This window comes from Podarcis muralis, chromosome 4 (genome assembly GCF_964188315.1).
Source record: "Podarcis muralis chromosome 4, rPodMur119.hap1.1, whole genome shotgun sequence".
NCBI classification, from domain to species: Eukaryota; Metazoa; Chordata; class Lepidosauria; order Squamata; family Lacertidae; genus Podarcis; species Podarcis muralis.
In genome coordinates, this window is record NC_135658.1 from 84,576,208 (window position 1) to 84,603,833 (window position 27,626).

The 27,626-nt window shown below is 40.6% G+C and overlaps 1 protein-coding gene across 1 annotated transcript; it reads right to left on the minus strand.

The window, feature by feature from the left end:
- On the minus strand, window positions 1–26,812 carry TM9SF2 (transmembrane 9 superfamily member 2). Its single transcript, XM_028728233.2, has 17 exons — window positions 26,602–26,812; window positions 20,104–20,171; window positions 19,251–19,344; window positions 15,819–15,946; window positions 15,246–15,375; window positions 14,076–14,200; window positions 13,262–13,376; window positions 11,344–11,423; window positions 11,137–11,245; window positions 9,657–9,789; window positions 8,559–8,678; window positions 7,882–7,939; window positions 7,135–7,294; window positions 6,615–6,766; window positions 5,995–6,106; window positions 4,307–4,478; window positions 1–1,303 (listed from the first exon to the last, which is right to left on the minus strand). Exons 1-17 carry the CDS (start codon window positions 26,728–26,730, stop codon window positions 1,236–1,238), a joined length of 1,953 nt encoding a protein of 650 aa, XP_028584066.1. The 5' UTR covers window positions 26,731–26,812; the 3' UTR covers window positions 1–1,235.
- Between the last annotated feature and the right edge of the window lie 814 nt (window positions 26,813–27,626).

The window sequence follows — 27,626 nt, forward strand, 5'->3', positions numbered from 1 at the left end:
TTATTAACAAAAGATACTTTTATTGGATTTTAATATTCAAGCATTAGTTTATGATCTTTAGAAAGAACGTATTAGAAAAAACATAGGTTCTTTTCTCCAATCAGAATGTCTGAGCCCAAAACATGCAGTTTAACTTGGTTGCAGATATGCTCTTGTGGGAGACATGCAGGCATTAACGTAAACTCAAACTAACTCAACATAATAAACATGTTTCCATTGCTTTTTTCCAAGGATGCATATGGGTTAATGTAAATTCCACATCTAGCAAATTGTATTCTATTAATACAAGACAAACAGCATTTCTGCTTGTGTATGTCCAACCCCCCCAATCCATTCTACATAATATGAATCATTAAAATCTGTTGTGAGCACACTTGACAGTGCGTCTTCCTTCTCTGTATGCAGATCTTCTCAACATATTATCCAGTCTCTTAATCTAGTTATGCTAGCAGATTAGAACTGACAGTGTAGTGCAGTTATGAACAGTTACATCTATATAGGGTAGAGCAGATTAACAAAAAAACAAACAAACAAAAAGGTTAAACCAACCTAGAATTTAACAAATATAATCTACATATTTTTAAAACATATCAATATATCTGTATTTACAAAATTTCATGGATTTATTTATAGTATGTGATGATCCACTGAAAATGTTGATAGTAATTATTACAATTATGAATGGATAGATTCCCAAGACTCAAGAGGCACATAGTTCCAAAGGCCAACAACACTGGAACCTAATGAAGTCACAGAAAAAGTGAGGTGGATTTATGGCCATAACTCCAATATAAAAAAGAAATCAGGGAAAAGAAATCAAAAGCAACACACGAGTCAACTTTCCAAGTCATGATAGAAAGAAGTTATTTCATTTGGGGGGGCAGGATAATTAACCCCACTCAACAAGCCTAGAAAACTGTATTTACACCCGTTATTTATTTAGAAGTATCATTAAAAATTCTGTAATGTACTCACTTCTAGCCAGTCATTTAGAATTTAAAAGTTCTACTATAAGCAACATTTACAAACGCATACAATATTTAACTTCAACCTTCAGTAAGAACACCCAAGTGAAAACAAATTGCAAAGTTATAATACAAATGTTTTGGGTGGGCAAAATGTATATTCAGTATCATTCACAAGGTACAGAAGTCAATACTTCAGATAAAGCTTAAATTCTTCTTCAGAAGCGTATCATTATATTAGGATGATGGCTCCTATATTTTACAGTTTCTTCAATCCACTTTTACAACGCTGTATATTTTGGTCACAAACCAGAAGCATGCGAAGAATCCAATTGTTCCTACAAAACAGAACGTGAATTTTAAATTGGCAGAATAAACATCAATGGATCTGTTACAGCAGGGGTCCTCAAACTATGGTACGTGGGCCAGATCCAGCCCACCAGGCTCCTGAATAGGCTCCTGAATCCGGCCTGCAAGCGGGCGGCAAGGGCGGGTGCTCCCATTGTTCCCATTCAGCGCCTCAAGAGTCTGCCTCAAGCTCCTCCGTGCTCTTTTTCCAAGCACCCGCCCAAAGACTTCGCAGCCTGCTCAGTCAGTCCCTGCACGCTGAGGTAAACTCAATGCGGCGTAGGAAGGTGGGTGCGTGGGGAGCAGGGCACAGCCTGGGGGGCGGGGAGACAAAATGGCAGGCAGCACAGGCTCCACGCCATTAAGACATTGAAACAAGAAGCTTCTGTGCCTGAAAGAGAAGGTATTGTGTATTGCAAAATAGGGTTGTGTTGATGCAACACAGCTGTTTATGCAGGAAGCGCAAGGATGCAAATGAGCAAAGGATCCACGTGGCCTGGAAAAAATGTGGAAACCACATATACCAAGGATGAGTTTACATTTCTGTTAGATACTGTAACACAGGGGTCCTCAAACTTTTTAAACGGGGGCCAGTTCACTGTCCCTCAGGCACTGTTGGGGGCCGGACTATAGTTCCCCAGAGTTATTGACCTTTTTTACAGAAGCCTTCCCTTTTATGGAAGGTTGCCTCTCAGGACAGGACCGGATACCAGCACTCAGAGCACGGGCACCCACAAAAAATACCCATTGCTAAAAAAACCAAGACGGGACACTGAGGCCCACGAAGGATCCCACTGCTCAGCACCGCACAAATGCACAAAAGACATGTTGTGCATCAACACAACCCTATTTTGCAATACACAATAGCTTCTCTTTCAGGGACAGAAGCTTCTTTTTTCAATGTCTTAATGGGTTTGGTAGCTGTAGAAGCTGGAGTGTCGTGATGTATTTTTAAAGGGAAGTCTGTACCAGTCAGATTTTTTTTTTTAAATCTCCAGGTAACAACATCCTAAATTGCCAGGAGATTAGTGTTAGTTTTCTCCCTCAATTAGCATATATTTGAGTCTATATGTAGATTGAATTCAAGACAGTCTGTACCTACTCACAAATTATGGAGAAATAGCTTGACCAGTTCTGAGTGAAAGTACATTCCTCTTTATGTCTCCACACAGTGAGAAGACACACTAAAGCCTCCTTCTATATGAATTAGTGGGACTCAGAATTAAGTCCCACTAAATTCAAGCAAGAACATTTCCAAGGTAATGTATGCAGGGTGGTGCAATGCAGTCTGAGTGAATTTTGTTATTTGGGTAAATATGTACATAGTTTTGATGCTGAAAAGCACAACCAACCAGACTATTTGACTTCATAATTTTTGGCTGATTTAGAATCCAGGGTAGCTGAAGGATATTGGAGAGTGGAACATTTGATATGTCTGTTCATGGCTGGAAGATAACCATGTGCTCCAATAAACCAACAGAGACTACTGCTTTTACAGCCCTTTGAATATATAAGTTCCCGAGCAGTCAAAACCTGTGTGACAATGGCACATTGATTTTATGCACCTTATTGATTATTCACAAAAAGTATATACAAATAGACTTTTTAAAAAATGTCACTTGAAGTCTGTGTTTCATGTGACTGAGAATTAATGAGTGTGAATTTTTGCAACTTTAGATGACGGAAGATAGGTATTGGTCCTTTACACGTTGCAAAACTTTTCTATGTTTATGCATCGGGTTCTAATTCAAAGTTATGTATGTGTGTGTGTTTGTAGCGAAGAATGAAGATTTAGCAATGGTTCATTCAAGATGAATAAATTTCAGCAAGAACTGTGAATGATATCGTATTATTTTTTTCCATAGTAGCTAAGCCACCGATGTTTAACTGACTCATTTACTCCGATACAGTATTGTGGGCCCAGCTGTAAGTCAGATTTGTCACATAGCTCCCAGTATTTTGCCTGCTGTGTCTGATCAATGACCCGGAATGCAGTGTGAGAAGCAAGCGCCCCAAGCATGTGCTACACCGTCACAGCAGCAGGGCACCGTCAGAACCCTTCTTGAGGCTGACCATTTTTAACAGATGAGTAAGCAGCAATATAATAGTTTTGATGCAACAATTATGAGTTTCTCTTTTTAGCTTTTATATCATCTTGACACAGGAAGCTAGATGCCTTCGGGGCTTGTGTGTGTGATTTTGATCACTTGCTAGAATGATCTCATCCAAGCTTAATGAAATTTACTATGTACGTAGCCCTTAATACACAGCTTCTTTTTTCTTGTAAACAGCTACGTTTCTGGGGGGGAGGGAGAAGAATCCCAATGCACAGTTATCGGCATATAAAACTGGAAAACGCTACAAAAACTATTCCAGAAAGCAACAGTAACTTGTGCAAAAAAATTGTTTAAAATACTAAAATGGAATCCAATTAACTTCTTATATTTTATAGCCATCAAGGTTTTGACGCCTTCTCTCGGAACCCTTACAAGTGGAGAAGAATGTCCTCCAAATAATACAGCTCTCTCTTTATAAAGCTATAAGGACTGTTAGGTCCTTAATAGGTAAACAAATAGAAGCATGCAACAATACAGATAAAAAAGCGGAAGGGTCTGTATTTTGCATTTTCAATCAAATTCTGAAATGGCCCCTAACTGTGTTTAGGAATTATACAGATGACTGCCAACATTCAGCAGTCAAAGCTTCAGGTAGAAAGCAGAGGAGCAGGGAAATGAACATAAAGATGTCCTGACTACAGTTAAACATCCCACCTTTATGTCACGACAACTTGAGGTCCATAGTCTACATTAAAGTAGATAGGCACACAAGTTTGTTTGTTTTTTAAACAAGCAACCATAGGGATGTCCGTCAAACACTAGTATGAAAAAAGTTTGCACATGGCTCTCTCTAGAACTCTTAAACTGTATTGTGTGAAGCACCCCAGAAGCACTCTAACATAAAGTCTCAGTACCAAAAAATATATTCATATTTACCTGTGAAAAGGAAGAAGATCAGTACCATTATCATAGTGTACCCAAAGTATAAAATGGTGCTTGCTGTACCCGTAATTTGAAGTTTGGAAAAGAAGTAGTGTACTGCGTATATTAGAAAATAAACAGCGGTAAAGCCACTGGTGAGAAATGAGCGCCACTGCCAGTGATAATCCTAGAACAAAGAGAAAAATGGTTGAAAAACTGCTAAATACTAAACCAAAGCAACATAGACTATATATTTCATATCTAATAATGATGACCCTTTAGAAGGTTTTAATAATTTTCTAAGATGAGCTACTGGCAATTGATTGCATAGAAAGAGATAATTTGCGAATCATTAACTTAAATAAAATACTACAGGGATGCCCTTCTGAAGGGAGCAAACACATTCTAGGCTGACATTTGGAGCGCCTGCATTCTGGAGCAGGTACCACAAATGTTCTAAGACAGTGCACAGTGCCAGGCATGTAAAGGCAGGGGTAGAGGATTTCCACCCCTACTTCCCTGGCCAGGCCTTCCTATCTCTAACACAGCAAGTATGTACTGCAGTCCAAGTACAGATTCACTTGAAATGTAAAATGGGATTAGCATTAAGAAAACCAATTGAAACCATGGAGCCTGTTTTTGGTAATATTCCACAGCTAGGTTCTTTTGGTGATCAGCAGCAAGCTCCATTTACTGTATCTGTCAATCACACCATGGAAAGTTTTAGTGCCAGAGAGGACAAGGCTGTCTTTAAAAAGAAAAAAAGAAGAGGCATTTGACCCCAGCAGCTGATACGATTTTAAAGACAACCTGTTGGGAAATTGATGCAGGTCGTCACCTAATCGAGTTAAAACGATTCAAAATATTTGAAGGTACAAACATTTGATTTATTTAAAAAGTTGCTTAGGTTGCCTCATAGGATGTCTTCTCTAAACAGCCAGCAAATGAAAATTGCAAGTGCCAGCAAGCAATAAATACAGATTAGAATGCACAAGCCATCTTAAAAGGGCCATATATTTCACATTTCTTGGCCCCAGCAAGTTTTAGCAGTTATTACACGATCTATTATATTTGAGTCAATACACAAATCCAGAGTATACCCTATGTTGTTCCTAAAACATGAAGTAGAAATTAAGGAACCCTACAAATAAGGCTGAGCAAAAAATGGGGGTGGATGATATTATGATGAGGAGGAGGAGTCCTATACAGCCATACGTTGGATCCCAAACGCCTTGCGAGTCAAACGTTTTGGCTCCCGAATGCCAGAAGTGAGTGTTTCGGTTTGCAAATGTTCTTTGGAACCTGAACATCCAACATGGCTGACCCAGCTTCTGATTGGCTGCAGGAGCTTCCTGCAGCCAATCGGAAGCCATGCCTTGGTTTCTGAACATTTTGGAAGTTGAATGGACTTCCGGAACGGATTCTGTTCAACTTCCGAGGTACCACTGTATTTATATGGGTAGCTACTCAAAGTTTTTTTTGGGGGGGGGGGTTGGCCTTGCTCCAGGCACAATAATACCAAAGTCTGCCCCTGGTCCTTAATACAAACATAAGTAGACAGAGGCACTTTATGAAATCTCCCTCCATCATTGTGTAAAAGGAATAGTAACTTAGGAGCCAAGTCATTGATCAGATCCCTTTTGCTAATAATTTAAATCCCCCCCAAGACAGGACTCTTTCAAGAAAGAATTCTGTAGGCTTACCTCTGCACACAAGTGGAAATAGCAAAGTAGAATAGTAGCCTCAGAACACGTGATAACCAGAATAATGAACACCAGAAACAAGAAGCCAAACATGTAATACATCTGATGAGACCTAGAAAACAGAGGTTTAAGCATAACAAAGGTAGTCTTGGTGAAATTTACCTGGCCATTCTACGTACAAGTGGCAAATATTGTTGAACTCCAGCATCTGAAGACTGCTCAACCAAATTGTATCCATTAAGAGTTTATGGCATAAAACTACTTCCATGTTTAATTCATCTCAAAGTTGCCCATGGACTTTAGGGACATAAGGCAAAGAATCCCCACCAACGAACTGTCTCACCTAAGACTGGTAAGACCTTCTGTGTCATGACACTCAAGACCTGCATCAGGCAACTTTTGGTTGGATGGTTTCAAAAGCCTATGGCCAGACAGCTACATACTTGCAAGCGTAACACAGGCTTTATATGACATTAAAGCAGAACAGTCAAAAGCTTTGATAATGGAAGAAAGTAGAGAGAAGTGCAGAAAAACAAATACAAGCTCTTTTTAAAAAACCAGCAAGCTGAAAAAGTACTTTAGAAGGCATCAAACATTTTTCAAGAAGAATACTGGCTTACCATATGCTATTAAGAATGAAGAAAAGTTGTATGAAGATGCATCCGAAGGGCAGAATGCCTCCCATAATGATACCAGGTAATGGCTGCGTGTAAAATGACTGTTCAGGAATCTGACGAGGAATCTGATTAGTACGAACTGGATGTTCTATGGCCTTTAAAGATATAAACAAAGGTGGAGGAGAGAATTTCTAAATAATCTAAATTATACTAAACACCACAAACAGAAGGAAGTACGTACTCAAAAGAATTTACAATCCTATGGCTTTCTAGCACAATAATGGAAATCCAAGCTAAATCTCATCTAACAAGGTCTACCACATTCAGAATGGTTTTCTTTGCTTTGAATCCTGTTGTTTGACCATGCTTTATATATACACAACTCAATCACTGAAGTCAGGCAAGACCCCAAAATCCACAGCCTTCTAAAGGACCATTTGTTTTCAGGCAGTTCAAAAGGTACGAGATATGTGTGCAGAGAAGGTGAGTAAAACATGTAAGATCAGAAAGACAAAGAACTTACATTCTTCTTGAAACCAAAGTAGGCCCCAATGAACGTCAGTGGTACAGATATGCAAAACCAGAGGGCGAGAACAGCAACCAAAGTACCAAATGGAATGGCTGCAGAGGAATGTTCTCCCCAGAGAATCAGATTCATGATGAAGAAATCGGCAAACACAATGCTAAAAGAGAAACGAGATTTAACCATTAACTCACACTTGATTAATTTCAATGTTATTGAAATCATATCACTATATGTCTAGCTTAACGTTGAGCCCAGGTGACATGTAGAAAATATCAGGCAAAGAGGTCAAGCAAGCCTTTCTTCCTTAATCTAACAGGACTGAGCTCCAGCAGGAGTTGACGTTTCAGTTAAATAGCTCCAAATATATGTCTGTCTTAGCTCCACTTCAGGGGATGACTGCTTGCTGTGATTAAGCAGAAAGATTTGACATAGGCATTGTATAGTATATGACACCACAGATGCAGCGTGGTCTCAGAAGCAGCCCAAGGAGTAAAAGCAAGAATCAATGAAGAGAACCCCTGTCTTTTTAAAAAGTACTTCTGTCATGCTGGCACTGCTTAATCAACTTTTTTCATGTGGCAGAAGGAAACAAGGTTCAGAAAAAAACCAAAAAAGGGCACGAACTGTGCATAGCTCTGACATGCAACGATGTTGCTGTGTTTTACTTATGTTGCTGAAGACAAACCAGTTTTAGCCAAGCTTCTCATATACCTATTTTAACAGTAATCATAGGAATTAACTTACCCAGGGCAAAGGAAGGCTGTCAGCAGAACATTTGTCTTCCATTTTTCACCCCCAAATGCTGTATGAAAAGAAACCCAAAACAGCACCAATTAAATGAGAGGTACTGTACAAACATAATTCCCTATTTATTAGAACAGTTTAGGTAGGCACTTGAACTTAAAGTTCAGTTTTGTTATTTGTTTCTTCATCTTTATTAAAACAAAATTTTGAAAAATTAGACTGATTCAACATACCGTACTGCATAATACTAAAAGTGCACACTGATTGAGAAGCTCAGTAAAGCAGTTATAGGTTTAACTTTTGTTTTATCTCCCTTTCAAATACATATAGACCAAAGCAGACAAAAGCTGGATCAAACTTCATATGTCAAACAAAATGCAATTTCAAAAGCCACTGACAGTCTGATTTCCATAACAGTATGTCAGTTACCTCTTCCCCTGCAAGTAGATCTAAGTAAGAACAATTGACGTTAGAGTTAATACAATAAAAGAATATCCAACTTGAAAGTTTGCTAGCTTGAGAACAATCTAAACCTGCATGTAGTCTCTCTTCAGTCTTAAAACATTTTCCCATTTTGCCCAGAGGGCAAACAGGATCAGAGGGGAAATCACTGCTGTGATGATAATTTAGACTAATGAACTTAAGTGCTGTCACGTTAAATGAACTTTTGTACTTACATTTGTAGAATCTGGCAGCAACGTAACCTGCTGGGGTTCCAAGCAGCACCCACAAGACCACAGCACAGGTCATTAATGCCCCCCGATTTGCAGGTGACAAAAACCCAAGGCAAGCAAAAACTGAAAAAGGAAATACACAGTATTTAGAGGCCTCTTAAAGAGATGTGTGCTTCTCATGTAGGTTACCTTATTCACATCTGTTGTGCACAGTGCCTAGGAGTGATGGCACAATAGTATATTTCCCCCCTTTTTTACCAGAGGTTTCAGATTTTTTACTTTGTGAAGTTCAATATATTTAGGATTTGTGCAGACTTAATGCTCCCTGATCTCTTCATCTATCCACAGTTCAAGTAGCCTGAAGAATACTGCAAATCACCTCTGTGAACTTCCTGCTGGCTCCTACAACATCCATTTTCACTTTTGGAACCGACTACGATAGCACTATCTGTATACTGGCATAAAATGTGTTAAAATGTGTTAGGGAGGGGGGATTATTGGGTTGTTTTTATTTTTAGCATGTGTTTATTGTGATTTTATGTTGTGAACTGCCCTGAAACCTGCAGGTATATGGCAGCATTCAAATTTAATTTAATAATAATAATAATAGCAGTAGCAGTTACCAACCAGAATTCTTATTATTTTATTTTTACATTTAAATTCCCTGTTCCCTACAAAGAGCTTAAGGTGGTATACGTGGTTTCCTCCACATTTTATTCTCGTGACAAATCTGTGATGTGTATTAGGTCGAAACATGTGACTTGACTGATGGTCAGCCAAAGAGCTTTGTGGCTGAGTGGGCATTTGCATGAACCCTGGTCTTCTGGGTCCTGATCAGTTCACCACTCTAGCTCTCAGCATCAAAGCAGTTTGAGAGTCAAATCTCCTATGTGTGTTTATGTATGTTTTGAGGACCTTGTGAACATCCAGCACCAGCAAACATGCCTCAAACCAGGAGGGGGGGATAGATACACGCAAGGGAAGGACGAGGAGAGAACAAGCACATTGCGTGCTGTTGATCATCTAACCAAGGTTAGGTAGAAGAGCTTTTAGAATTAAGGGGGACTGCTTCACCCATGTATCCCATTATGTTATACTTACATAGAGTAACAAAAGTCATAATTAAAATCTGTGTTCCAGACCCCAGAAACACTGAGAGTAGCATTCCTTTTCTTGGGGGCCTAAATATGTCACCATGAACCAGTTTCCAACCAAATTCTTCCTGGGCATCTTCCTGAAAATTAATAAGCCAGTTGAGGGGTTTATACACACAATTATATATACCTCTAACTTCATCCTTCCAAATAGACAAACTCTGCGTATGGTTTATATAAAATACTGAAATATCACACGACATCAAACATTCAAACTTCGTAACTCAGAAACCAACAAGTAGCATACAAATGAGACCTCAGAACTTTGTTCTTTCAACCTTTTGAGACATAGTAAAGTTGGACACTTAGTGTGAAGGTTCTTGTTGGGGGTGTCTATGGTCTACGAGGCCCCTCCCCAGTTCTGTCCCTGGCCAAGCTGAAGCAAGAATGCCCTGAATCATGCAATCATTTGTAGGCAGAGTCACTCCCCAACAGGAAGAAATCCAGTGTGTGCTGGGATGACAATCTGAAAATCTCACTAGTCTTGGCAGGGTAATTCATGGGATACATCAGGCTTCCTCAACCTCGGCCCTCCAGATGTTTTTGAGACTACAATTCCCATCATCCCTGACTACTGGTCCTGCTAGCTAGAGATGATGGGAATTGTAGTCTCAAAACATCTGGAGGGCTGAGGTTGAGGAAGCCTGGGATACATCATTCATCAAAAGAAGTAAGTAAAACCCAGCTCCCCTTGGTCTGTTTGGGGTAACCTTTGGGGGGATTGCATCAGTGCCCAGCATTACCTTATGGAAAACATATAAGAAGGCTCACAATTCAGATCCCCTGGGGGCTGCGGTTATTGCAACTGGGAAGGCCTCTTATTAGTTAACTGTCTCAATGGTAACTCCTTCAGGTGTTCAAGATGCCTGTGATATCCAAGATTAATCATACTCAGACTAGATCTAATTAAACCAATGGACTTGTTATTTCTGCCCATTGAGTTCAATGGATCTACTCTTGAGTATGACTTAGATTAATAGCATCCCTATTAATATGTATTATTTTCACAGAAATTGAACAGAATGGGTTCCACCTTTCCTTTTGACATTATACGCTACGATGTCCTAACACAAAATTCTGTCAGTAACTATTGTTGCAAAAGGAGTATGTTTATATCAGTTAATACAGTTGCGAGATCAGCTGGTTTTTATTTGCTGTAAGCCACAATGAGTGGTGCATTTATACTGTACTTGAAGGGTAGCATATAAACGTTCTAATAAAATGAATATACATAAAAGCTATTTGGGCATAATACAGATAAAGAGTTAGGTTGTGGATGTGCTTATCAGAACATGACTGAGGCAAAGACATTCACAACATTTCTAAACATGAATATTTAGAAGGCATCACAAAAAATGTTGTATTAGAGACCTGAAGAATTTTAAACATTTCTTTTCCAATTTGTTTGAAAAAAAACTTATACTTACAGTAGAATCCATCTGATTATATCTTGCAATGTCTTTATGCAAAGTTCTTAGCATGATCATAGCAACCATCCCAGACAGGAAAAGGACAATCACAAGAGAATTCATAATGCTAAAAGGAAACATGATGGCCAGTTGTCAAACCATTATCTTTTTTACCAAAAAAGTGCTTCAATATGTTGAATTACAAAATGAAAACATTTCCCTTACCTAAACCATTGTATATGTGTGTGAGGCATGGATTCTAAAATGTAATCCCACCTGGAGGCCCACCTGATTTCATCATTTTTCTGAAGAGAAAATGGTTAATTATTAGATGTCATACAACTGAAATAAAATTATAACAGACTTGCCAAGTTTTTATCCTGGGAATGGCAACATAACTACTAATATATATATATATAGAGAGAGAGAGAATAAATCTTGGGGATCATGAACAACTTATTTTCTTCTGATCTTAGTTACATAGATACTAATGAGAATTTTATCACTATTTTCAGTGGAACTGAGAAATCACTAGGATTCCTGGCAACCAACATTATGATTTTCATCATAATATTCAATATTTATATAATACTTTCAAGTCTTCAAAGATGCTCACAATATGCTCATTATCTTGTTATAATCCTTAGAGCAAGCCCTGTAAGTTAAATCAGTATTATGACCCACCACATTGCTGAGGAAGGACAACTAAGACTTTGAGTGCCTTACTTAAAAGTTTATCTAGTGAGTTCATGACAGACACAATATTTGAATTGTGGATTTCTAACTCACCATGCGACACCTCTCTCACATTTAAGATCAGGTGTCAAGAATGTCAGCTAAAACATAGTCTTTCTGAGCAAGGAATTGCTTCACTAAAATAATATCAGACATGATAATGAACAAATAAAAGGTGGAAAGCAGCTACCATTGCCTCTATACTTCTTGAAGGCTATATTCTGCATAGAGACTTCTCATTGAAGCTGCAATCCTCTACATAGAATCATAGAATTGTAGAGATGGAAGGGACCCTAAGGATCATCTAGTCCAACCCCCTGCAAGGCAGGAATATGCAGCTGTCCCATACAGGATTCGAACCTGCAACCTTGGCATTATCAGCAGTGTGTTCTAACCATCTGAGCTATGTGCTTGCCTAGAAGTAAGTTTCACTGACCACAGTGGAACTCATTCTGGAGTAAACATGTATAGCATTAAGCTGTAAAGTAAAAGGACCCCTGACCATTAGGTCCAGTCGTGGCCGACTCTGGGGTTGCGGCGCTCATCTCGCTTTATTGGCCGAGGGAGCCAGCGTACAGCTTCCGGGTCATGTGGCCAGCATGACTAAGCTGCTTCTGGCGAACCAGAGCTGCACACAAAAACGCTGTTTACCTTCCCGCCGGAGCGGTACCTATTTATCCACTTGCACTTTGATGTGCTTTCGAACTGCTAGGTTGGCAGGAGCAGGGACTAAGCAACGGGAACTCACCCCGTTGCGGGGATTCGAACTGCCGACCTTCCGATCAGCAAGTCCTAGGCTCTGTGGTTTAACCCACAGCGTCACCCGCGTCCCAAATACCATTTTAGTGTAGATCCAATATAGAGCAACCAGGGGCCTGCTCACCCAGTGGGACTTCTTCCTCTCCTACCACTATGGCTCCCTGGCACACTTACAAAATCTGCTCCGGAAGGCAAGCAGATTTCTGTCGCTCAGGCAAGTGGCCATCACTGGCTGTCTTCCTTTATTAGGATTCCAAAGAATTTTAACTGAGTCACATCTATGACATTTTCTACAAAAGTTATTTCCCTAGCTAGCCTAGAATAACGCAAGAAAAAAGTTTAGATGAACCACCTTTCTTCAGACATTTACTAGGATTTCATTAATATTTCATAATGCCACTTTTTAAAATTCACCTAAGACAGCTCAGTCAGTAGAGCACAAGACTCTTAATCTCAGTCCCACGTTGGGAAAAAGATTCTTTCATGGCAGGGAATTGGACAGGATGGCCCTCATGCTCTCTTCCAACTCTGCTATGAACCTCTGGTATAAGAATCACCAACAGAGTGTTATTTTAAAACCTCAGAAAGTACTTTCCAAATCATGCCCTCTCCAGGAAAAGAAATGGGAAAAGCCGACAAGCATACCAACCTCAAAAGTAACTGAATATGTGTAGGGAATTTTGACATTTCCAGAAGCAAGCTTGTTACTTAAATCCATAGGTGGTCCCGTGCAGTCTGGGCTGTCAGGATTAGTGTGCTTGTAACTGTTTAAAAAAACCAAAGACAATAGATTTGAGTGCAAAATGCAGTCGTTCTGGCAACAGATTTAAATAACAAAACAAGGAGGAGGGTATTTGGTGGCCTGAAAGAGACTAGCTTTAAATCCTAGCTTAAAGTGCACATTGCTCAAAGGTCCCCACAGTGCTCCTTCTCCACTGCTTCATTTAACAAAACCAGAGACTGACTTGCTGTTATGTGTGAACCAGCACTCACAGTTTGGCTTTCCCCACTAACAAACCATGTTGGCAAGGCAAGGTCGGTTCTTGACTTAACATTATGTTTTTTAGGAGAGAAACAAACCTCAAGTGCTGGTTTGCACATAATGGCATGGTATCTCTTCTACCAGGAATAAGCAGGGGAGGAGTGACTTGTGAACTTTGGGGCAGCAAAACCACGATTAAATTGTAACTATGGTGCAGTTTGTGTTATGTGTGAACTGAGCCTATATAAATGGGATCACAATGGCAGCAATGTTTACTAACTAGTATCATATATACTTGTCCAGTATTATTTTTCCTATTAAGAATGAAAAATCTTAAGTGTTCCCTCCCTCCCACTCCTATACTTTCCACTTAACGTGAAGTCCACTGTGAGGAGCATGTTAAATTCCCTTATATCTTTCAAACCAAGTTATAACATTGCCAAAATGCCAAACAGATCTAGTAATAAAACTAAAGGCTCACCTTTTTGGTTCAAGTTTAGCAGCTACTAGTCTTGCGCTGGGAGCTTCATTTTCTACCATGTGGTAGACTATTTTGATGTCCACATGGTTGAATATATAGAAGGTGTCGTGTTCATGGAACTCAGACTACAGAAAAAAATATGCAGAAAAAACTTAATCAAATAGGTGGATGGAGCAGCGCACAACTGGCATATAAAATAACTCCCCTTCATCATCATCATTATCATTAAAATTTATATGCCGCTTCTTTCAACAAACCACAGATAAGATTAACCACATTTTATTTTGGTTTGAAAATCACAACAAGCTGCACTTCATCTAAAATGGAAGTAAAAGCTTCCAAACTCCTTTTATAGTTCCACAGAAGGGGGAACACATCAGCCCACTGTTTACTTCCTGCATTCTCATACCATACATAAAAATGAGGTAACTGTGAAAAGCCATTTCATAAGATTCCATTTTTACACAGTCCAAGCTTTAAAAATTGATCCCATTTCTCAGGTTTAAGAAATTAAGTCTAAAACCTTGCCGTACAAGAAACAGCATTACAATTTACCATTAATGCTAATTTATTAACTAAGCTGACTTTTGTATACAGAATCATGGATGCTGGGAATATCCCAACAGCCAAACTTTCAGGAACAACAATGTAACATTTTATGGGAGCTGAAATCCAACTCCAAAGAAATATATTCTGTCTTTCAGAAACAAATTCTCCTCCACGCAGAGACTGCAAATTAGTTTGAAAATTCAAACTGGTTCACCAGAATCACTAACGGATAACATTACCTGTCATCCAATTTTTCTTTCATGCAACAATTCATTTCTATGTTCTTTTTATGCTGTTCTAACACCAACTGCTTTAATAAAAGGGGAAGGCATAAGGTGTGGAAATTAATGGTTTCATGGAGCAGACTTAGCATATGGGAGGAAGATGTCAGGCTGAGAAGCACAATATAAAGCAGATTAGCTGCCTATTGTTATTAGAAATAGCCTTTGTCCATCTACGCCTCCTTCCTTCTACTCCTCCATGATAACTCAGTCATTGCAATGGTGTCAAAGCAGGCTCCTAAAAATAGCATACTTACACTGATAACAGCAAAAATTTAGGGGGGGAAATCAAGCAGCATAGTAATCTTGCAGGCATTATTTAAAATTTATTTATACATACATTGATAACACAGGCATCTTTGGGATGTCCATCTTCTGTTAAGTAACAACCAATGGGAAATCCAGGATTGCAGAACCTTTGGTTATCTTCCACATCATAACACCAAGTTACTGGCATATTATCCACAATCCTATAAAATGAACAGTAATACATTATTTTCAGATGAAGCCTGTATCATTAAAGATGTACCACAGCTATAAATTTTGAGAATAACTTTATCTGTCAAGGCAAAATATAGATTCACTAACAATGTTAGTAATAGTAATGTTTAGGTGATAGCTAATGGATACTGCTTGGGGAATAGATTCTCTGTTTCTCCTGAACGCCTCCCGAAATCAGCTCCAGATTTTCCTCACCATTTTCCTCTATAGCTTTTAATGCACGAAAGGATATCAAATTGCTGTTCCAGTAGATCCATACTTTTATTTTTTAAACAGAAATAATTATAACTTAAATGGAAGAAAACATTACATTTCTTTCCACGAATGTCCCGCATTTCTCATCATAAGCTACCACAATTCTATATTTTCTACTAAAAGTAAGCAATTGGTTAAAAGTTAAACATGAACCTACCAATGATGCTGATAGTTCAGTAGCATACTCTTTTTCAGAAAATCTAGTTTTTGCTTGTGATCTGGGTTTTTCAAATCATATTCTTTTGTACAAACATGCTTGCACGTCTCTGTTTTCTTAAAGGTAAACTAAAAAATGAGAAAGAATTTAGAAACAAGTCTCCTTTTTACACATTGCTCACTCAAATTACTTAAAGATTTAATGCAAAAGTTCCCAAGATAAACAGCAGAACATCAAAATGCACACATGCACAGGTTCTCCAATTATTACATACAACAATTCAGTTCACTTTCATGATTTTACCACGTGCCTAATAGCAACTTTTTTCTCCACAACAGCAAGCCCAAACTCTCAATCCATTTTTTATTTTGTTAAGAAGTCCAACTATACTGAAAACTATTTCAAACTATTCTCTCTTTTACCTTAAACCAAAGGGAATTTTGATCCAAGTCTTTTAACAACCTGAACTGCAAAAAATATTTCAGGTGGCTAATTCAGAAGGATTTAATAAATAAAAACTTACTGGTAGAATAGCTAGGTTGCCTCTTCTAAACAACAGAATTTTCTACATGGCAGTAATACCACAAGCACATTTAAAATAATACCTGAGTAAATTTTTATACATACTGATCCTATACTAGGCTTCTCTGTCCTAAACTGCTTTAAGAGACTGCCTAATATGGTTGCGACGGGAAGAAGGTGGCGCTGTGGGTTAAACCACAGAGCCTAGGACTTGCTAATCAGAAGGTCGGCGGTTCTAATCCCCGCGACAGGGTGAGCTCCCGTTTCTCAGTCCCTGCTCCTGCCAACCTAGCAGTTCGAAAGCACGTCAAAGTGCAAGTAGATAAATAGGTACCACTCCGGCGGGAAGGAAAACACTGTTTCCGTGTGCTGCTCTGGTTTGCCAGAAGCAGCTTAGTCATGCTGGCCACATGACCCGGAAGCTGTATGCCGGATCCCTCGGCCAATAAAGCGAGATGAGCGCCACAACCCCAGAGTCGGCCATGACTGGACCTAATGGCCAGGGGTCCCTTTACCTTTTAAATATGGTTGCATTACGTAATTGAAAACTATATAGTAAGATGAGGGTACAAAGAAGCAGGACCCATCTTAGTTTAGTGAGAGATTCTAGCAATGCTGTAGCTGCAAACAAAGCATTACATTTGGTGCAAATGAATGAATGTGTGTTGGTGCAAATGAAAAATATAGGACACCAAGGTGAGATGTTCCCAGTTTGTTTGGTTTTTTAAAAAAATTAACAACACATTCCTAATTTCATCAACTAGCAGCCAACATGTCCGCAATTCCAATGGAGCACAACTGTTTCAAAGGTAGGAATATATTATCCAGGCAAGCCCTTTTCTTCTATAGCTTGGGGCCCTTCCCTTGAATAGCCTAGGAACAGACTAAGGCTGTGTGCTTCTAGGGAGGTCTGGCCAGACATAGGGCATGCCAATGAGCAGCATGTTTCTAAGATGGCTAAGCTGACCAAGCTTCTGAAGCCCAACCAGATGGTAGGCGAGAGCTGGGGGAGCGAGTGTCACTCTTATCAGCACTGCCAGAGCTATGCAACTGGAATCACCAGCCCGGCTATTATTTTAATTTCCCCATAATGCAATGCCTGCGATATTGCCCAGACTCAAATATTCCAATCAGCAGGTGACTGTGTGGGTGGCTGATGAACAACTCCAAGGACACCTGGAGGATGTAGACCATTTGGATCCCTTCCAATCAGGATTTAGGCCTCATCATGGGACTGAAACTGCTTTGGTCGTGCTGGTTGATGATCTCTGGTGGGCTAGGGACAAAGATGAAAGCTGTTTCCCAGTTCTGCTGGATCTCTCAACGGCCTATGATACCATCGACCATGACATCCTTCTGGACCGTCTAGAGGAGCTGGGAGCACTATTATACAGTGGTCACGCTCCTTCCTTCTGGGCCATGTCCAGAAAGTGGTGTTGGGGAATGAGTGTTCAGACCCCATGGCTCTTACTTGTAGGGTGCTTTGGGGTTCCATCCTCTCCCCCATGCTTTTAAATATCCATATGAAGCCGCTCAGAGAGATCATCAGGGGTTTGGGCTGAGTAATCATCAGTATGCAGATGACATCCAACTCTACCTCTCTTTTAAATCAGAACTGGTAAAGGTCCTGTGTGAGTGTCTGGAAGCAGTTGGAGGATGGATAGTGGCTAACAGATTGAGGTTGAATCCTGACAAGACAGAAGTGCTGTTTTGGGGGGACAGGAGGTGAGGGACCCCCTGGTCCTGAATGGGACAACTTTGCCCCTGAAGGAGCAGGTGCGCAGCCTGGGAGTCATTTTGGACTCATAGTTATCCATGGAGGCGCAGGTCAATTCTGTGTCCAGGGCAGGTATCTACCAGCTCCATCTGGTATGCAGGCTGAGACCCTACCTACCCGCAGACTGTCTCGCCAGATTGGTGCGTGCTCTAGTTATGTCCCACTTGGACTACTGCAACGCACTCTACGTGGGGCTACCTTTGAAGGTGACCGGGAAACTACAACTAATCCAGAATGCAGCAGCTAGACTGGTGACTTGGAGTGGCCGCCAAGACCACATAACACCGGTCCTGAAAGACCTACATTGGCTCCCAATATGTTTCCGAGCACAGTTCAAAGTGTTGGTGTTGACCTTTAAAGCCCTAAACGGCCTTGGCCCTGTATACCTGAAGGAGCATCTCCACCCCCATCATTCAGCCCGGACACTGAGGTCCAGCACCGAGGGCCTTCTGGCGGTTCTCTCACTGTGAGAAGTAAGGTTACAGGGAAACAGGCAGAGGGCCTTCTCAGTAGTGACACCTGCCCTGTGGAACGCCATCCCAGCAGATGTCAAAGAAATAAACAACTGACTTTTAAAAGACATCTGACGGCAGCCCTGTTTAGGGAAGCTTTTAATGTTTGATGTTTTATTATGTTTTTAGTGTTCTGTTGGGAGCTGCCCAGAGTGGCTGGGGAAACCCAGCCTGATGGGCAGGGTATGAAGAAGAAGAAGAAGAAGCAGTGTGGGGCTGGTGCTCCTGTCAGAGATGAAGCAGGCTGTCTCCTTGTTGCCAGGCAAACTGTGCAGTAGGCAGCTCAGCAGCAATGGGCCTGTGCAGCAGGACTCAACAATACCCACAACGTAATGCTGATGTTGCAGGAAGTGCAGTGTGGGAAAATGTAAATGATCTAATTTACTCACTTAGGGCTGGGACCCCTGTGAAGAAAAGGTAAAGCAGGGGGAGCAACACCAGTGAGTCCTCTCCTGATCCTACTATTTCCTCAAGAATGTCATGTGCTAGGGCAGGCTTAACCAAAAGCCTAATAAAGTTTTAAAAACCTTCCGTCCATTTGTACAAAGCAAAACATGCCAACAACTGGGATTCACTGCTTAGATTCAGCAAATTCTTTGATTTTTAAAGCAATTAAAATACCTTATATGGCGAGGGCTCAATCCGCTCTCCAAACAACACCTGACCAAGATTTTCAGATGGACGTTTCCCTTCAGATGCTTCACAAAAATCAAACCTAAAATCAAATTCAACAAAACTTGAAGTCTGTTTTATATTCTATATCTAAAATGCATACCTACATATAATTCAGGACAATTTAATGAATTTTACAGGAAACTCTTGAATCTTATTTAAGTTGCCTTATTTGAACACACTTCCCTGTTGACAATCATGTTCACTAAGTTGACTTTCAACCAAGTGTGCTTATGTCTGCATCACTGAGCAATATATTTGAGATAATGCTCCACACAAATTATTTGCTTGTTACAACTCCCTTCATTCCTGATCATTGGCCGTGCTTTCTGCAACAGATGAGAGTTGGAGTTCAACAGTACTGGTCTATATTAAGCACCCCCAAAATAACATCTAATTAAGTTACTTGTGCATGCCATTTAAAGATGATTGACTAAAAACTTTCATTCTTTACAAGGATCCAAAAATGTTAGATTGGCTTAGTAGTGCAAATCGCAAAATTTGGGATTCTACGTTTTGAAACTTCTGTAGCCAGCAAAAACCATTAATTCAAAATTCTTCCCAATTTTTTTGTTTAAAATATATAATATATAATATAATGGAAAAAACCAACTTCTAAAACAGAGCAAAAGAATCCTATCCTCTTGGCAAATATCAGGAGCTGGATTTAGCAAGCTAAACCTTGGTACAAAGCAACTAAACCAAACACCAAGTAACACTGACACTGCAGCTTGGACAATCATAACCTTGTCTACGAAATCTATCCCATCCTAATTCAAAGAAGAGTATTTCATATACTTACGCAGTATATTCATATGGAAGGACTGATTCCACAGAGTCTAGTCTATTCACAAATAGCTCTATCACAGGCTGCAAAAACACAATGAGACATTATTTATATATTTAACAACATGTATACACGTCATTGTAATAAAACCTTACATTCTTTTTAAAATTCTTTTTGTAAACTGCTTATCAGTAAATAACAGGTAAGAACAAGTGTTTAAAACTTTCAGAATGTTAGTACTGTAGTGTTACACTGAATTAAGATATGTACATAATGTATCAGTCATTAAAGCTATACAAGCTGCAATTATAGAGTATTTTGACCATTATTCTAAATGTGTATGCTCTGCCCTTCCTTACAAAAGATGAATTACATTATGCAATTAGCATTATATAATCAAGCTTGCCTGTGTGACTTCTACAAGTAGCTATAAAGAATAGTTGTTTTGATTTAAAACCACTGTATATCAGCTCTCTGCATAGTTGCCATCTGCACAGTTGCTCAATAAAACAAAAAAAGTAGTAAAATAGAATTGAGATAGGACAGATTTAATAAACAGAAGACTACATGCATCTAAACTACTTAGACGAAAGTGACAGAAAGTCAATGAGGAAAACAGAGTACTTATGAATTTTTTATTTAAAAGAAAAGAATTTGTGATACAAATACACTGTAGGAAAACTATATCAGAAATGAAAATGGCAAACAGTGCAAAACAGTCTTCCCAATAGAAAAAATGATATAAGTTACACTTACAATCCTGACTTGGGGCCAGGAGGAGCAGAGAGGATGATCAACCACCGCACCCCAAGTCCTGATGGCACGTGCCAGGGCAAAAGGTGGTGGAAGGGGGCAGGTCTTCCTTCCACTTTGCTATACTAGCTCTAGGCTAAAGCTTCAATTGAAAACTTGCCATTTCAAAAGGTGAAAGGATGCCAATAGCAAATGTATTTAGAAAGCGTGGCAATTTAAAGATTTGCGCTTTCTTTCCTGAATACAAGGAAACTAAACATGCCAAATCAGCTTATTCTCTAAGACACCAACTTTTCATGGCAAATTGCCCTAATTTGTGCAGAAGTTTTCCCATTCAAAATTTTCTGGGAAACCCACATCACGGACCTCCACAAAACTTAGAAAAATAGCATGAAGCCAAAGCCTCTCTCCACCAAACTGCATCCAGTGTTGTGTTTTCCCGGAGGAAATGAATTAGAATTTTTTTCCAGGTTTGAAACAGATTATTTTTAGAGGATACTCTCTTTTGGGTTACTACCTTGTTTCATCTCATTTGGCAGAGGACTATTTTAAAACACTCAGGGCTGAACTTTATACAGCTTTTGTTGACTTAGTCCAACATGATGAATGAATTTTATTATTTCAGTCACAGACCAGTTCTAGCCCACATACAATATCAAGGAAGTCATAAAACACGATAGGGATACATTTATGGAAAAAACTGGAGGAGTCTTCAGCGGACAAAAGTCTATTATTTCTGATTAGGTGTTTTACTGGGAGAAATCCCCACAAGCCAGCTATAGTACAAGAGGTCAGCTCTCAAAAATATTGTTGCATCAAGGGAAGAGAGTCAGATATGTACTTTGGCTCCCTTTCTGCTTGATCTGTCCTCGTATGATTCAAGTTCAATTCACTTGAGATGCATGCCCTCAAATTAGAAAGCACCTCCATTAGTATATTACTGTAAGCAGATGGTGCTGTATTGTTATCTTTAACAAAAAGTTTTAGAAGGGCTTTAAAGCCATTTTCTTCATAGAGAAACAGTGAAAAGATGGTTGTGATAGAACTAAGATCTTGCTGTTGTTGGTTTTCTAGAAGGGGATTGATTTCTAAGTGGTATATGGATGACTATTGTTGGAGTAATTGAGAGACTTTTGGTACTTGGTGTTCTTTTTTTTTTTTTTCCCCATTGCTATGGAAGACCCACATAAAGCAGGCTATAGCAATGGAATCTCTTACCTCTCAGGCTTTCGTTTCTAAGGGTGGACAGTTTGTTCCAGCCATCTTCCAGGTCTATAGCAGAGCTTTCCAAACTTTTCATGTTGGTGACAAACTTTTTAGACATGCATCATTTCATGACACAGTAATTCAGTTTTACAAAGAAACTAGAGGTTAAACTAACCCCTTTCCAGCCCCAGGAGGAGCGCAGGGAGTGTTTGCATGACACACCTATACACTGCAGTTGACACGCTAACGTGCCGAAACACAGAGTTTGGAAAGCTGAGACCTGCGGGTATAGGGCAGTTAGTTAGTTAAATAATTAATTAAGCAAGCTCTGGTCTCTATAGGGTCAAGGTTGCAGCCCAACAATTGTTTGGAGTTATTTTTTGGGCAGAGAACATTGATGGCACTCTAGAGAGAAGGCACAAGGAATTTTTTTTGAAAATAATTTTTGGAACTCCTAAATGTATGTATGAGGTGGGTTTTAGGTTCCTCCAGGCAGTTGCATGGGACATTGTTTGCAATTATTGGCTTCATATCCATTTTAGGAAATTTACACAGTTGATTGGTTTGATAGTCTGAGATTCTTTCATGAGCTTCTGGGGTGGAATCTGTATTAAATACATCTTTTGGGATTTTTTTGTGGATATCCCCACTACTTTTCATTAGGAAGCTAAGGTGTGCATAGAATTAAGGAGCTGAAGGCCTTTTCTGTCAAACTTGTTCCCCAATATATTTGGGTTTGGATAACTGGAAATGTTATTAGATATAAAAGTATTTTCAGCCCTCTTAACCTTCCTAAAGCTCAAAGAGCTTTTATGCTGGTGTGCTGCAATTCTCTGCCAGGAGCATTAATGGAAAGTAGACTTAACTGAACTTGATTAGAAGAAAGAGAACACCATTGCAATGAGGGTTGTCAGAAATTTATTTGTCATGTTCTGTTTCACTGCAAACACAACAGAGCTAGGAAGCATCTGATCCTCCCATATTTAAAGCATCAATCTGGTACAGATGTCAGAACTCCATATGAAGGAAAAAGGTGAGTATGTTATAAGAACTGTAGCCCTTTTTAAAGTTGGTGATCAAGATAAGGGTTCAGATGATCTCAGAGTGAGTTTGAAATGGATGTAAAGCACTATATCTTTTTCAATTATATTACATTATGTATGTAAATATCCATGGTGTTTGGGGTCTGGTACTCCAGTTGTATTTTACAATGGTATATGACTTTATGAATAAATCTGATCTGCAACAAAACTATTTTTTTTTTGGCAGTTGTCCTGTTGTTATTATTCATATTTCATGGTGTACTTATGAAATAGAACATTTTCTGTGAAAAGTAAAGCAATGGAACATCCCCCAGATGTTTTATACTTGTAAATCACTTTGGCGATTAAGCAGTATATAACAACAACAACAACTACAACCACATACAGTATTTAAGTGCACTTGCAACATTCATTCGCTTTGCTACTCTTACATCTCTTCCCCCACAACTTCTGCTGTTTTATACTTCTTCTTCCTCTTCTTAATTGAATTTATACACTTTATACTCTTTGCTAACTCTGCCCAATATGCAGCAAAGGTTTCAGGAATCTTAACTTGATTTCCAAACACAAAGTGATCCATTGGAAGGAAAAAACATACAAATGCAAAGAACGTGGTATGGCCTTTAGCCAATAGACCAGGTTGAAAAGGCATCATCAGACACATGGAGAACATCTTTTCTCCTGAGAACAATGGAGTAACACCTTTACATGCCTAGGTTCACTGCAGTGCCTTCAATGTATCTATACTATAGAGAAACCCTACTCTTGCTCATATTGTAGTCTGCCCTTCACAGAATCAGGAACTTTAAGAGGAGGCATGAATGGGTTAATCCAGTTGTCCAAACATAGTATTCATCACATTGAGATTATTGTTGTTTTAACTTTCTACAAACATCAAAAACTTCCGCATAACACTCCATATGCACAGACTATGGCATGATCAATGCATGCATCACAATGAGATGGTAAAATCCTCAGGTGATAAATGGAGTGCTCTGCTTTAGGTTACAGGTGGCAGTATTGTTTTCCCCTTGCCGAAGAAGCAGCCCCTTGCTGTTGTTTAACTCTTCCAAGCTCTATGTACACTGAAGGTGTTGCATGTAATTATAAATAGGCTATCACCAGTTTAAACCACCAGTTTAAACATACAGTATAATTTCTAATCTAAAGTCTGTGAAGCTGCATGAAATTCAAGGGCAGCTTAAACTGCAAGGTCCATTAATACCATGAACTTATGGTATTTATCATAATCACCATCTTACTTAAAGCATGTTTACCCCTCTTTAGCCAAAAGTATTCCAAGAGGAGCTTACAAAAATCAGTATAAGACTGAGGAGAGGGTACTACATAAGAGACATGTCACATAAGGAAAGAGCGATGGGTAAGGAAGAGGGAAAATGCAAGCCCATGTTTCAGTTCCAAAGTTATGATTCCTAAACACATGAATGCAGCAAAAGTGGTAATCATACACCATTGCCAAATATTATTATTTCAACTTCAGGCATGTCCTTCATCAATTTATGACTCCAGAGAAGGAGAAGGGAAAATAACGGTACAGTGGTGCCTCGCAAGACGAAAAGAATCCGTTCCGCGATTCTCTTCGTCTAGCAGTTTTTTCGTCTTGCGAAGCAAGCCCATTGACAGCTTAGCGGATTAGCGCTACAGCGGTCTAGCGGCTTTCAGCGATCAGCTGTTAAGCGGCTTATCAGTGGAACAGCTGATAAGCGGCTTAGCGCCTTAGGAAAAGGGGGAAAAACAAAAAAAAACCGCGGGGACTCGCAAGATTATTTCGTCTTGCGAAGCAACCCCATAGGGAAATTCGTTTTGCGAAGCGCCTCCAAAACGGAAAACCCTTTCGTCTAGCGGGTTTTCCGTCTTGCGAGGCGTTCGTCTTGCGGGGCACCACTGTACTTCAGGATGGAGAGAAGAGGAGCTAATCTTGGGGATATGCAATCTCTTTAGGCAACTCATTAATAAAATAAAATATTCCTCTAAAAGACCCCGTCACTAGAACATAATAAGTTATCTAACACTGGCCTACCCAATCACGTACCCCTACACAACTACTCAATGAAACATGGCTCCCTTACAAAGCAGCACTAACAGTAAAAAAGAAAGGAAGAAAAGGAGGGGTCTGAAGGAATCCCAAAGAGAAGCATAAGACAAGTTAGGCTGCTGCCAATCCCACCACAGAAGTGGAAGAAAGTGCATTACACACACACACACAGAGAGAGAGAGAGAGAGAGAGAGAGAGAGAGAGAGAGAGAGGTTGGATGGCCACATGTCCTGTATGATCTAGTTGAGATTCCTGTATAGCAGGAAGTTGAACTAAAAGACCTATGGGGTCCATTCCAACGAGGTCCCTGCAGAGCATTCTTGAGAGTGGGGTGGCTCCTCCCATCTGATGGGGCAGGCAAGGTTCATGAAGATCCTCCTTGTGGCAGAGGCCATCCTGCTCTCCCTGGACGGCCCCAGGCGGTTGGGATTTCTGCTTTCTCAGCTACATAGAGCTCAGCTTTAGAGCCTTATTTTAGTTTCAACTTCAACTTCCAAGCACCCATCATAGGAGCCGCTGCATCCTAACATAAAGGTCTAAGGCAATGAGCAAGCCGCAGCGGGCCACTAAGCCTGACCAGCTTGTTGGCACTTACACATGCCTGGGCACAGACCCCTACAAGTGTCCCTATTTTTCAGGGACAGTCCCGGATTTACTGTCCTGTTTCTTATTTGATCCTGGAATGTCACACTTTATCTTAGGACATCCGCATTTTCCTGGGAGAAATATTGGGAGGGTATGGAATAAAATGTCCCTATTTTCCTGGGAGGAATGTTGGGAGGATATGGAATAGGATGCCCCTATTTTCCTGGGAGAAATGTTGGAGGGTATGGAATAGGATGTCCCTATTTTCCTGGGAGAAATGTCCCTATTTTCCTGGGAGAATATGGAACAGGATGTCTCTATTTTCATAAGAGAAATGTTGGACGATATGGAATAGGATGTCCCTACATGCTGGCCACATGACCCGGAAGCTGTACGCCGGCTCCCTCGGCCAATAAAGTGAGATAAGTGTTCGCAACCCCAGAGTCGGTCACGGCTGGACCTAATGGTCCCTTAACCTTTACCTTTATTTTCCTGGGAGACATGTTGGTAGGATATGAAATAGGATGTCCCTATTTTCACTGGAAAAATGTTGGAGGGTATGTGGACACTGACAAAAGCAGAGATTAAAAGATGCAGTTCGGGGCATTCTGGAAGACTTCCTGCCAGCCAATCCACTCCTCCATCCCAAACGCAAGAAAGCCTAAGCAAGCAGGAAAGACTTTCGATCTGAAGGGGGGGGGGTTCCTGTCACTGCACAGCTAGTTAGTAAGTATGTATGTATGTATGAATGGGGGGGCTATTATGACATGACATGACACACACACACACTAACCGACATTACACACCCCTCCGGCATTTGAGGCCTCGCTCTCCGGACTCAACCGCCCTTCCCAACCCGCCCCTACGGACCTTGCAGTCGGATTTGTCCGGGTCGTCGCAGAAGTTGACGGGCGCCAGGCCGGGCAGGTAGAAGGCCGGGCCGGAGGGCGAATTAGCCACCAGGAGCGCGACGGCCAACAGCAGCTGCGCGCCAGTCATGGCGAAGGGAAGGCGGGGGGGGGTGTAGGAGGGTGGGGGGGTGAGGGAGACAGAGAGAACGGATACGGGGGGGGGGCGGTTTTGTGTTTTTTTTAAGGGAAGAGGGTACCCTCCCCCGCGCCCAAGCACGAAACCGAGCCGAGCCTCCTCAGCCGCTACTTCCGGCTTCCTCAGACACGTCAGCTCGCGCACACGGAACTGCGAGGCACGAAGTTCGTGCGTGCGCGCGCGCGAAGGAGCGAGCCGAATCGCTTCCGCCCTCTTCCTCGCCCTTCTGTCCCGGTTGCCATAGAAACGGCAGGATGAGGCGGCTCCCCACAGGGCAGGCCTTTTGGGCCTAGCGCGGCCTGCCGCGTCCTTTGAAAACACGTCATTCGGACGGCAGGGCATGTTTAACAGGCGGGCAGCCTGGTGTCCTGACGTTATAGAGTTATCAGGCTAAGACTGGGGAGAGACCCCGCTTCCAGGCCCCGTGAAGAGTACTTGGGTGACTTTGGGCCAGCTGCTCTCTCAGCCCAGCCTAGCCTGCCTCGCAGGGTTGTTGTGAAAATAAAGTTGCGCAGGGGAGGTTGTTCATTGGCTTCACTCCTTGGTGGGATGTAAATACAGTTCGTACATGAAAACAATAATATTCGCAGGTGTCTTATATGCATATTCCTGAAAGTGCTCCCAGATTAAATGACATTTTAAGCAATGGACCATTACAGAACATGAGCAGCAGTTAAAAGCTAAAACAGTAACAGAACTTCTGAGAGTCCTGGGCAAAATCATCATCATCATCAGATATCTGAAGACAGCCCTGTTTAGGGAAGTTTTTAATGTTTGATGTTTTATTGTGTTTTTAATATTCTGTTGGGAGCCCCCCCGAGTGGCTGGGGTATAAATAATAATGGGTA

Coding starts and splice junctions, on each gene's coding strand:
- TM9SF2 (XM_028728233.2), bottom strand. CDS start 26,730: ATGACTGGCGCGCAGCTGCTGTTGGCCGTCGCGCTCCTGGTGGCTAAT. Junction 6,767..7,134: donor ACTTTGGTTTCAAGAAGAAT/GTAAGTTCTTTG, acceptor ATATCTTTAAAG/GCCATAGAACATCCAGTTCG. Junction 1,304..4,306: donor GATCTTCTTCCTTTTCACAG/GTAAATATGAAT, acceptor TCTGTTTTGTAG/GAACAATTGGATTCTTCGCA.